The 12,901-nt window shown below is 34.4% G+C and overlaps 1 protein-coding gene across 1 annotated transcript in view; it reads right to left on the bottom strand.

Moving 5' to 3' along the window:
- Positions 1 to 12,901, bottom strand: part of UBE2D2 (ubiquitin conjugating enzyme E2 D2) — a 40,956-nt gene that overhangs the window by 9,969 nt on the left and 18,086 nt on the right. Inside the window, exon 2 of the mRNA XM_063085410.1 lies at positions 4,529 to 4,592. Coding sequence (XP_062941480.1) covers positions 4,529 to 4,592 — 64 coding nt within the window. The remainder of the gene's footprint in view (positions 1 to 4,528; positions 4,593 to 12,901) is intronic.

Here is a 12,901-nt window from a genome sequence, read left to right as displayed (position 1 = left end):
CTTTTTTTGTGTGACTTCCTATCCTTCCTACTAACAGCAACAAGGAATATTTTATGCTCTACAATCAAAATTTAACAATTGGACAATGGAGAATTCTCATGTCTTGAAGCAGAAATGTCAACAAGCTGGCAACCAGAACATTTATAATTATGGGAAGAATATCCTCCCTGACAGAAAATGCAGAAAGATCAATATTTTCAAGAAATATTGCAATCTCTTTCCACATTCCAAAAAGTTGAAGACACTCTAGTGTGTTTAAATAAGATTCTCATTATTGAGAACTCTTACAAGGAACATCAATAAACTATTTCATTTATAATTCATATCTATTTAGCAAGTAAATTATATCTATTCAATATTCCAACAGAACTAAACATATGTAATCCACAGGCATCAAAGCTCTCAATAAAAACTTATTCACATTCAAATGCTAACACTTTGTCTTCACTGTTATAAAGGGTAAAATACTATCACCAGAAAAATGAGAAAAATACATACACAGGGTTATGTTTTTAAAAGAAGACAGGGAAAAGGAAGAAAATTGCTAATGTAAGGCTGGCTGGCCGATAAGCTCAGCTGGCTAGAGCGTAGCCTTATAACACCAAGTTCATGGATTTGGATCCCCTGTACCAGCCAGCCCTCCCCGACAAAAGAAAATTGCTAATGTGGCTACTAAGACCAATGATATTTATGGCTCTTGTAAAATGATCTACAGTATCAACAAAAGGCAGAGAAAAACAAATTAAAACCTATTAAGATTAATTTAATTAATGAAAGCATTTGAAATTTACCATTTAAATTTTAATTGACTATTCTGTCACACTGGTTAAATAAGAATACCTATTGGAGTCACTGACTTAGGTCTCCCTCTGGAACCTCCTAGACTCCTAGCTCTCCTAGGTGGAAGTACATGTACTATATAAATAAAGAGAGAAGAAGGAAGTGAAAGAATATCTAACCTGCCTCAAATTACAATGGTTTCGTAAACAGTTCAAGAATTACTCAGGTCCATGTAGAAAGAACTCCAGAAATAGTAACTGGATGAAATACAGGCTCATGAGCATAAAATTCAGTATCGCTACATTACATGAATATATGTTTCAAAAACCTTTCATTTAAGAATCAATCTTAGGAGCTGTTCAAAATAAAAATTCATGGTAGCAAAATAAAAACTTTTTAATAGTAAAAATCAAAAACAAAAACTCTCACTACCTGGTTTGATGCTATCTAACCAAATTACACAAACTGAAAGCTACAATCTGTTTTGTAAGAGTTTAAATGTGAAATTCACAGATCAATGATTATTCTTTAGTACTCTGGATGAAGCCTTGAGGTTTAAAATGATGGTAAGAATATTTGCTAGTTTGAGATGGAATCTCCAGAGACCTACATTTGAACATACAGATCTCAAGAGAGCCACATTCACCAAGTGTTCAAAACAAAAGAAAGTGAAGCAGATTATATGATCAATAAATCTTCAGCTTATTTCTCCTTTCAGGAAGTATACTTCTTCCTGCTTACCAAAATCTTGCAGAAAAATGAAAAAAATGTAATGGTATATTAAAATCTGAATTTTTTTTTTTTTTTTTTAAAGATGACCGGTAAGGGGCTCTTAACCCTTGACTTGGTGTTGTCAGCACCATGCTCTCCCAAGTGAGCTAACCGGCCATCCCTATATAGGGATCTGAATCCGTGGCCTTGGTGTTATCAGCACCACACTCTCCCAAGTGAACCACAGGCCGGCCCTAAAATCTGAATATTTTAAAATAAAGCACAAGTCTCCACTTTATTCTTACACTAAAGAATAAGTGGTGCTGAGGGATCTGAGTGGCAGAATAGACAAAAGGAGTTCAAAGACACAAAAATCAACCACATTGTATATTTTTTATTTTATTTATTTTTATTTTTTGTCTTTTTGTGACCGGTAAGGGAATCGCAACCCTTGGTGTGGTGTCGCCTGCACCGCGCTCAGCCAGTGAGCATACCAGCCATTCCTATATAGGATCTGAACCTGTGGCGGGAGCGCTGCTGCGCTCCCAAACACTGCACTCTCCCGAGTGCGCCACGGGGCCGGCCCCAACCACACTGTATATTGATAAAATAAAATTTGAAAATAAATTAATTAAAAAAAAATTTTTTTTTTTAAAGGGAGCTCAAAAGTTTCATTTTGGTCAACAGTTCCTCTCTTCCTCCTCCTAAGATTAAATTCCGCCTCCTTACAACAAAAGGATGAAAGTGCATTTAGCTGTCCAATTACACTTTGTGTATCATGTGGTTCTCATCAGTAAGAACTCATATCAAGGTTTTTCTTTGACAGTAATTCACCCTCAAATGTTCTCAAACATCCACACAATATCTAAGTATATAATGTTTATCAGCAAACACTACCTAAATGACCAAGTTTAAAAAGAAGTTATACTGTCCCTAAGGAGGAGATGATTATTCTTTTTGCTGAGTTAGGTACTGTTGACAACTTTGTGTCTGACTCTAGATACTCAAAGTTGAATAAGGAAACTAGAAATTAGGGGGAGATTAGATTATTATTTTTCAAACAGCTTTATTGAGATACAATTCACATACCATACAATCCATACACTGAAAGTGTATGATTCAGTGGTTTTTAGTGCACTGACAAAGTTGTGCAACCATGGCTACAATGAATTTTATAACATTTTCATCACCCCAAAAAGAAACACCATACCCACTAGTAGTCACTCCCCATTCCCCTCAAACCTCCAGTCTTATGCAACCATTAATCTGTTTTCTGTTTCTATGGATTGGCCTATTCTGGATATTTCATATAAATGGACTCATATAATATATGGTCTTTTGTGTCTGGCTTCTCTCATTTTCTCATGTTTTTCAAAGTTCATTCATGTCGTAGTATATATCAGTACTTCATTCCTTTTTATTGCCACAAAATATTCTATTGTATGGCTATACTACATTTTATTTATTCCTTCATCAGTTGGTGGGCATTAGAGTTGTTTCCACCTTTGGCCATTATTAATAATGCTTCTATGAACATTCATGCAAAAGTTTTTGTGTGGATGTACATTTTCATTTCTCTTGGCTATATATACCAAGGAGCCAAATTGCTGGGTCATATGGATATGAATGGAAAAAACACACTGATGCAGATGAACCATATGATATGGTGGAATGACAAAACTTGAATCAGAAAACCTGAGAATGAGTCCACTTCGGGAATCTCCATAAGCCTCTTATGGGACTCTTTTCTAAGATTTCTATCCCACTCACCTAAAAGAGTTATTGTGAGGCTTTAATGAGATAAATTGTGTAAGAGCACTTAAGCCATTTTGTATGGTTTTAGTACTTAGTCTGCCCTGTTAGGTGCCAAATACTATAGTCACTCACATGCTGGACAGGTTAGAGTATAATAACGAAAATGAAATTTTTCATCACATGTAAGTAGTTTTATAATCTATAACATTTATCTGTTTTGTCTGTAAAGCAATACTGGTTTAAAAAAGGCCTTGCTTTGATTCTCAAGTATTTAGCAGACCAGAAACAACATTCTCTTAAAAACTCAGGAAAAAATAATTTTAAACACAATCCAATCTAGCCTCATACCCATTTTTGGTCTTAATCTATACACTTTTCTTATACAAATTTTTCCCAGTATGGGTTTTTTTTTTTTTTTTTTTTGCTAAACATTGTAATTCTTTGTGAATTAGTTTTGTGTCACAAAGCATAGTACCATTCAAATATTCTCCCTTTAAAAAAAGTTAACAACATAGTAAATACTTTAGGGGAAAAAAATAATTAGAAGACACTATAGGGGGAAAACTACGTTGAGACAAAGTAGAACAAAAGGAAAATTATTACCCAACTTATGCAGTAATATCACCTAATAAGTTACTTTAGACAGGATTTTTTTTTTTTTTTTCCTTTTTTTGTGACCGGTAAGGGGATCGCAACCCTTGGCTTGGTGTGGTCCGCACCACGCTCAGCCAGTGAGCGCACCGGCCATCCCTATATAGGATCCGAACCTGCGGCAGGAGCACCGCACTCTCCCGAGTGAGCCATGGGGTTGGCCCATTTTATACAGGATTAATCAGATAAATTGGACATAAAAATAAGTTATACCTGCTTTTACAAGTATGAGCCAGTAGAAAGAGTCAAACTCAGACACAGACACAAACAAAAATCGTCCTTAGTATTATCTTACTCAAAGAAAAATAGCCAATTGTAGGTAAAAGCTCAAATATTTTACCCCAGGAAAATAATCAGAAGAGGTAAATGACAGGTAGGAAGGGACCAGACCAAGTACACAGACAATGCCTGTCAGAAGAGTGTCAAATGTAATGAACAATACAGAAGACAATGGGATGCACATAGAAATGCTTCTTTCATGGGCAACTAAGGGTAAACATTGCCTCTACCCTATAGCATAAATATCTCTTCACACAAAATAACCTTAAGATATATAAATTAATCTATCCCAGAATTCCCCAGAGGCAGACTGTTACGCTGTTTTATTCCATCATTCCTTTTAAATACTTACTATCATCTCCAACAGGACCTGCTGAACACTGTGCTGGGGGATCCCGTGCCAGGTCATTCAATTCCTTGAGAAAGAAAAGAAATTTATTCAACATAAATGTAACTTTTATTCACTAATAAAATTTACACTGTTACGAATATTCTCTGTCCCACTGGTGAAGCTCTTTTAGGAGGACTCCTTCAAAGTCAGGGAGGAGTAAATTTGTAAATCTTTGAAGTATTTTGGATGCTTGAATGGAAATGTATGTTTTAAAAAGTAGGTCATTTTTGCTTTGTTCAGGGTTTAGTAGGTAAGAAAGGTAAACAGGTATTATGTACTAAAGAGCCAAGAAAACTGTTTTAAAGTAAAATTTCATTTACTATTTATCTAAAAAGATTCAAGGCCAATTTTTACACCTCAAAAATTATAAGGTTACACTCCAGACAAGCTCTTGAAGTTATTTAAAAGTAAGTCGTAAATGTTCCAAAATTATACTGGACCATCTGACAAGATGTTGATATGTTCTCAGATGATGTCCATTACCAGGCTTTCAAAGGTAGCGAAAAAAACTTTAAAAGGATATATTAAAAAGGCTTGACTGGAGAATAAAACCCATCATAAAGCACTGTAGTCAGATACTGATCTACCTATAGTAATGGCCTACAACCAGAGGTCAGCTTCTTAGCTATTTTAACATAAGAGCCCACAAACTTGAGACTTGTTATTGGGTGGAGATGCCTGAAAAATGACAAGGCAAGGAAGTCATACTATATTCTCTTTCCCCTCCACTTGGTTTCTGAGATAAAAACAAGCTCTGGAGAAGGACTAATTTCAGATTATACTTTAAAATTACAACAGTAAAAACTAAAAATTATGAAAATATTAGTAAAATCTAATATTTTTAAATGTAATAAAACTACTTAAGACTCAATTATTGAGTTACATAAAGATATGATTTTAGAACTCCAAATATTATAATTTTTTAATTTGCAACACATATTCGCTTCTGTAAGACCCTTCCTCAGAGTTCAGTTATTCAATAAGTCATTTTAGTACACCAATTATGTTGTTTTATCCCATCTGTAAGCTTGGAGTACAAAGCATAAAGTACGGAAAGTTTGAAAAAAGGGCGCTGACATTGAGATAAAGATTTAACATTTACTTTCTCAAGTATCTCAATTTTTAGATTTTATGTCTCCCTACAAGACATTTCCTGCCCATCTCAAGAAAAAACAATAATCTATTGTAGTTTCCATTCCCAAATATGTTGCAATACAGGTATAACTAAGAATACTCACTTGATTTAAGATACTGACTGCTATAGCAATAGGTTGCTATTAAAATATAATGTGAATTTAACAAAGTGTTCTGAACTCCTGCCATTTCTATTAAATAGAATTTTACTTCTCATTTAGCCTTAATCTTTTGCTCCTTTCAAACTGACTTGCCCTTTTCCGTGCTGAATGACATCAAGGTTTAACCTTGAGAGCTAAGATTTATTTAAACTGAGCACATAGTATTTGAGATATATGTTACATACAGTAAAATTCAACAATTTTAAGTGTACAACTTATTCTGACAGTTGTGCAACCTCTGTATGTATATCCATCAGTCCATTTCATGAGACACTATAATTAATTTTAAAAATCTAACCAAACTTAGACTAATAGACATTTAACATACTCATTCAAAACTTTCTTGGTTCAAGACACTGACATGGATGAATCTCTAAAGTATAATGCTAGGTAAAAGAAACAAGACATAAAAAGACTACAAACTGTATGATTCCATTCTTACAACATGTGAGAAAAGGCAAAACTATAGGACAGAAAGCAGATCAATGGTTCCAGTGGCTAGAGAGAGCTGGAGTGGGGACTGACTACAAACAGACATGAGGAAAATTTGGGAGGTGATAGAAATGTTCTATATCATGATTTTGGTGGAGGATGCACAACTGTATGTGTGTCAAAACAAATTATACACTTGATATTGGTGAATTTTATGTACGTACTATATCTCAAAGTTGTTTATTTTTCAAAACTCATAAACATCCATCTTTGTGTGTGCACAAAGTATCTCTAAAGAATACATAAGAAACAAATACTAGTTACTTTCAGGAAAGAAAGCTTGCTTTGGGGGTGAGAATGGAAACTGTATATACTCCTTTTATACCTTTAGAATTTTATAACAAGTGTATATATTACCTATTTGAAAAATAAATTACCCTTTCTGACTATAAATTTGGATTAAAATAGCTATTAAAAGTTATCACCATCTGGAGGGTAATCTAAATAGTGAAAACCCAGTTAGACTGAACACACATACTATAAAACTGATGTCTCTATATCAAGATGAAAACTGAAGCTGAATCTTAAAATTTAAAAGGGCACTGATCTAGACAGACCACGTGGGCAGAAAAAAATATCCGAATATATCAAGCTGTGTTTTGTTTGACAGTTGGCTTTGTCATTTGGCATTCTACTTATATATTAATTTCTTTGGTTTTTCTTTCCTAAGAGACAATGTATTCAGATTTGTCTTATATATCATATAGGAAATTATACATTACTGGGATTGAGAGTAGGGCTAGGACAAAATCCAAAACCAAGGAATTAGTCTGTTTATCAAAAAAAATTCTTCGCTGTAGAAAGAGCAATAGAGAAATAAAGTATATATAATTAAATTTAGAAAAAAGGGGGGAGGAACTTGAAATCTAAAAAAACTTTAAAATAAAAATAAATAAAACATTTCTTTGTTGCAGTATATTCACCTTGTATATAAGTATACAGCAGAACTAAATTCTCTAAAGACCAAGAATTATAAACAATTTTGACTCTCTGAAAATATATTAAGTGTTTTTCACCTTAGTTCAAACAACCCCAAAACCTTATATCAATTAGTTTGTTTTCAAGTAAGGTTTAACTTCCTACTACCTTTTTAGGCTCAGGAATATAATTTCTAATGCAGAGGTAAACAGGGATAATATAGTGCCTTATGTTATTCCTTAAGAATATCTACTTTCCACAGGATTAGTCTATATTTAAAACAGACCATTAGTAAATAAAACAGAACACTAAAACTTCCGAAAGCCTGAGATATCTATTACAACACTATAGCAAAAAGAAAGAAAGCTTCCTTACTCTTTGAGGGGAGGGGATCCTGCAAGGGATATATAGATTCCTCTTTCACTGTATTCCTAAAAAGGCAAGTTAAGCCAGTAGTTGGTAAAAATTAATGCTTCTTACTAGCTATTTTTAAATGACCCTCCTCCCATAATAATAACAATTATGAAACAAAACAAATGGCACAGAGAAGATTTCTCTCACCCTTTTGGTCCTTACCCTACAGCATAAGGTGAAAGGAAAAAGTAGGGAAACTAGGAGAGGTTATAATTAACTCCGAAGAAAAATGGCTCTGCAGTCAAGTTTTAATAGTTCTAAATATTGTTATACGCATCAAGGATCTTTGGTGGTTACAAAGATATAAGAAGATTTCAAAAGAGATTATAATTCACAGAATTATCATTTCTAGGTCAGAAGAGATCAAATAGACCTATTCCCAATTTTATAAGAAAACAAAATACAAAAATATCTAACCCAAGGGTAAGGACTTAGGTGTTCTATTATACCATGCTTCTTTAGTCTGGATCTAAAATATTAGAAATGTACAAGTTAGAAATGTCTGAGAATCTATATGTTGCCCAAGAAATTAAGATAACCCTCCTTTAAGATTACTGAATTGCAGGGCCGGCCCATGGCTCACTTGGGAGAGTGTGGTGCTGATAACACCAAGGCCAAGGGTTCAGATCCCTATTTAGGGATGGCCGGTTAGCTCACTTGGGAGAGCGTGTTGCTGACACCACCAAGTGAAGGATTAAGATCCCCTTACTGGTCACCTCTAAAAGAAAAAAAAGATTATTGAATTGCAAAGAAAAAACAGACCAATAGTTCTCAAAACTGGGTCCTGGCACACCAACATTAGCATCACAAGGAAACTTACTACAAACACAAATTCTCAGGTTCTACCCCACAACTACTGAGTCAGAAACTCTGAGGTGGAGATGAACAATCTGTGTTTAAACATGGCCCCCAGGAAATTATAATACACACTAATGCTTGAGTACCTTTAAGTCTGAAAAGTTAAAAAAGCATCAGAGACAAAAGGTGATGCTAGAAAACTATCAGCAAGACTAGAAGGGAAGGTGAAGGGCAAGATGGCACAAAATGAAGAAGTCAAGAAAGTGCTGAGACTTAAGAAGACAAAGTATGCTACAGGTTTTCAAGACAGATTGAAGGGGGAGCAGTCTGTGATTATTACATTCTCCCTGCCCCACTTCTATGTTACTAAGGTTACAAAAGAAACATTAATTTATACTGCCTGCTTATGTGCACAATGTAATAATTAAGCTAATATTTGAAAATAACTGCTAGCATATTTTAAATTACCAATTTTTAAAACTCAGGAAATATTAATAACTCATAATTATCTTAGATGAGTTTGAAAGAGAAATAATATAACCTCTGACAATATCAAATTATCTAGAGCTGATAGACTTAATCCCTTGGCACTCTCAAATATTTTCTATTTTTCTCTTAATAATGCTGCTTTCTACTATGAAGACAGACAAACTGATGGAAACACATATCAATATCAATCTTTCCCTGAACTTAAGATAAGCAGAAGTGGTAACCTGATCCAAGATTAAAGCCTATATTCTCTTTTAAAAATTCAAAGTCAGCTAAAAGTATAGAAAATACTTACCATGAATCTACCACCCAAGCTTTGCCCAATCTTAACAATGTCATGTTATCTTTGGATTTTTAAGAAGTCCCCTGTATAACCTTCCAGAAGTAATGACTACCCTGAATATAATGCTTATCATTCCCACACATTCTTCTACACTTTTCTATGTGTCCATAAACAATGTAGTATTGTTTTCATGTTTTTAAACTTTTATGTTGTGTTGAATGGCATATATTCTTCTATACTTTGCTTTTCCCTCAAAATATTTAGATATTTTCCCATGAAGATACAAAAGTAGATCTACTTTACTCCTTTTTCTACTGCTGTTTACTCTGCTACTCTACGGCTAAACCACAACAGATTCTTTCTTTAGTGGATGGGTATTTATTTCCTATTTTTCACTCTTACAATGATTTGGTAAATACGCTCATACATACACGAGCAAATTTATCAAATCATTTCCTCTAGGTAAAACACTTAATATAACTAGAAAGTACCAACTCCTCCTTTTAAAATTATTCTTGTCAACGCTATAATTTCATATAACAAATTATTTGCTATTTACTAATCTGAGATGTTTCAACTATTAAAAAGGAATTTTCTTACAAAAGGATCACTATTCCCCTTTAAGCTATAAAAAGCTCTAGATGCCCTTCACTTCAATAACTGGTTCTATCAAAACACCGCATTGAGATTTTTATGCTGCAAATATTGAAAACTAAGCATCCTATATGAAAGTACGAAAATGAAAATAAGGATCTATGAGGGTTATAAGGTTATTTTATAACTGCTTATGTTCTTGCTGATATCAGTAGGGGCAAAAAGCAGAATCTGGGTTTTCTAAATCTCAACATTCTTTGATTTTTTTTTTTTATCATTATGTTCTTAGGTAACTTTAAACAAGTCATTCAACTTCTCCAAATAAGTTTTCACATCTGTAAGATAAGGGAGTTAGACTAACAGAAATTTACATAGCACGATTAGATTACACAGGTTTAAGTGTCTAATAAATTTGAAAAATGTTGCAATCCACATTCTTATTATTAGAATATCCAAGGTTCTAAAGAAGTCCTACATAAAGAAAACACAATTGCTTGGACACAGAACCAGCCTATGCCTCTCTCCTTGGTCCATTCCTCCTATGTTACCTCCCCCTTCTTGTCCAAGATTTGTCTGTAGGAAGGTCAGAAATAATTCTGGGCTGACCAGTTAGCTCAGTTGAAGAGACCACAGTGTTGTAACACCAATGATACAGGATGTGCTCAGTTTCCCTGGGCTTGGGTTTCATGACATGCCCCTGGGTTTCCAATCACTCCCTAAGGTCTCAGGCCCCCTCCTCTGAGCTATCCCCTGGAGGAAAGTTACTGTTCTCAGACCTATTTTTAGCACCAACAGGAGGAAAATGAGACCACAAGGGGCTGGCTTATGCAAATCAAGCAGCTGGGCATGCCCAACAGAGAGCACAGAACATTCTTGAATGTGCCTGGTGCGTGTGAGAGGGTCTGACCAATGATCATGCTCCAGGAAGGGACTGACTGAGCATGTGCAAGACTAAATGTTACATAACTAGGAGCCACCCCCTTAATTGAATGTTCATTGGATAGAGAAACTATAAAAGCCTAATCCCAGCCTGAAGGCAGGGTTGGTTGTTGATCATTTTCCTGAAGGCAACCTGCACTTACCTGGCTGAGATGTGTATACTTTACTTTGTATCACACTTACATTGAGCAAGGAGCTGCTCATTCTCTTGAGCCAGCCTGCACTTTGTACTGAACTTTAAGTATGTTTTTCTTGCTTTTGTGTTAAGACTCAATGTCTGTACTGAACTCACTTTAGTGTTAAACTCAGTCTCTGGAGCTATGCAGCACTTTCTCTGTGGAACTTGTATTTATCTGTTATATTAAACTTGTTCTCACTTTCTACTGTGACTCTGCCCTTGAATTCTTTCCTGTGGGGGAGTCAAGAAAACTGAGTAGGTTGAAGGCAACTATGGGCCCCCCAGACCACATCACCAAGGTCAAGGGTTTGGATCCCTATACCAGCCAGCCACCAAAAAAAAAAAAAAAAAAAAAAAGTAATAATATTATTATTAATTCTGAAGGAACCTAGGAAAACACTTGTAACCTATACAAAGTTTTATGAATAAAGCCTTTCGGGAATGACATAGAGAACTACACAACATGGCTAAAACTGTCCTATAGTCATTTCTCTATATCGGGGCAAATCATAATCTACTTTGAAGTGATTTAAGAGAATATTTAAAGCAAGAGAAAGCTCATGTTTGAGGAGCTTTTCAGATATCATTAATACAACACAAATTCTCTTTCCAAGGCAGATTACATGTTTCTACGAATTTTGAGACACACAGATTTTTTTTTTTTTTAAGTTACTTCTGTCAGGTTCCAGGAAATTCTTAATAGTACTATTTGAGTGACAATATCGACAGCTTCCAGTAGTGATAAAATATATAGTTGATATTCACTGTCTGACTTAAAATAATTTTTCCAGATAAAAAAGGGAAAAAAATACTCTATACAAGATATTAGCAAAATCTGTCACTTATGTAATCTAACCAGTTGTACTACAAAATTTAGTAATTAAACAATGAAAGCTTATACCATCCATACCACAACCCAGAAAGTAAAACTAAGCAAGGCATCTTACTGTATTTACACTTAGGAAGTAAATGATCTAAAATTCTGTGTAAGAAAAGGAAATCCTTTTTTATCCTAAGATAAAACGGGAATTCAGAGAAATATAGGCATTTTAAGGAAAATTCTTTCTTCAGACTCATCACTGACCTCAAGTACACAACTAGAGCTACACTTTTAAAACAGGGTGGGTTGGTATCGGACTCAGAAAGAGAATAATGAGGTTTTCTACTGCTCAGCAAGTAAAAAAAGTCAGCTATGGGAAAGGCAGTTTTAAAAAAATCAGTTTGGACTCATAAGATATTTCTATCAAATAAATTACAGCTGAGTTATATAGACATTCAAATTTGCATATCATGTTTAAAGTTTCACAGAGGAGAAACTAATATGAAACTCTGACAAAATGTATAATTAACCAAATTTGAACCTGAGATTAAAAAAACATTTTAAGCTGGACACCTCCCCCCAGATCATTTTTATCTGTCTTCACAACAGCACAGTTATGCCCTTAAACAAATCAACACCAAACACTTCCAACTAATAAGATTAGTGTTCACATACCACTTTTTTGGAATGAAAAAATCTTAACTTTTTTATTTCCCATGGACCGCCTTTTTTTCCATGCGGCTACTTTATTCATTAACTGTACTATACAAATCTAGTATCATATATATGGTTACTGTATAGTAATATTTCATGTTCAATTTTTTATCCACAACTCTCAAAAAGTTAATTTCTGTACACCCCTACCTCTACCCCTTCAATGTTTAATTATAAACTCCTTGAGAAACAAGGTATATTCTATTCTTCACTGCATTCCCCAGAGACAGGAACATAAGAGGCACTTAAATGTCTAAATGAGTGGATAAATACCTAGAAGAGTACCAAGCGTAACTGGTGCTCAAACACATACAAATGGGAAGATAAACAAAAGCACAAGAGCAATTTCCAAGGAGAAGTCCACTCCATTCAGTCTAATCACGTATAATGTCAGGAAACA

Source organism: Cynocephalus volans, chromosome 2 (genome assembly GCF_027409185.1).
Source record: "Cynocephalus volans isolate mCynVol1 chromosome 2, mCynVol1.pri, whole genome shotgun sequence".
Classification (NCBI taxonomy): Eukaryota; Metazoa; Chordata; class Mammalia; order Dermoptera; family Cynocephalidae; genus Cynocephalus; species Cynocephalus volans.
The sequence above is the reverse complement of the archived record's forward strand: the minus strand, read 5'-3'. Positions and strand labels throughout refer to the sequence as shown.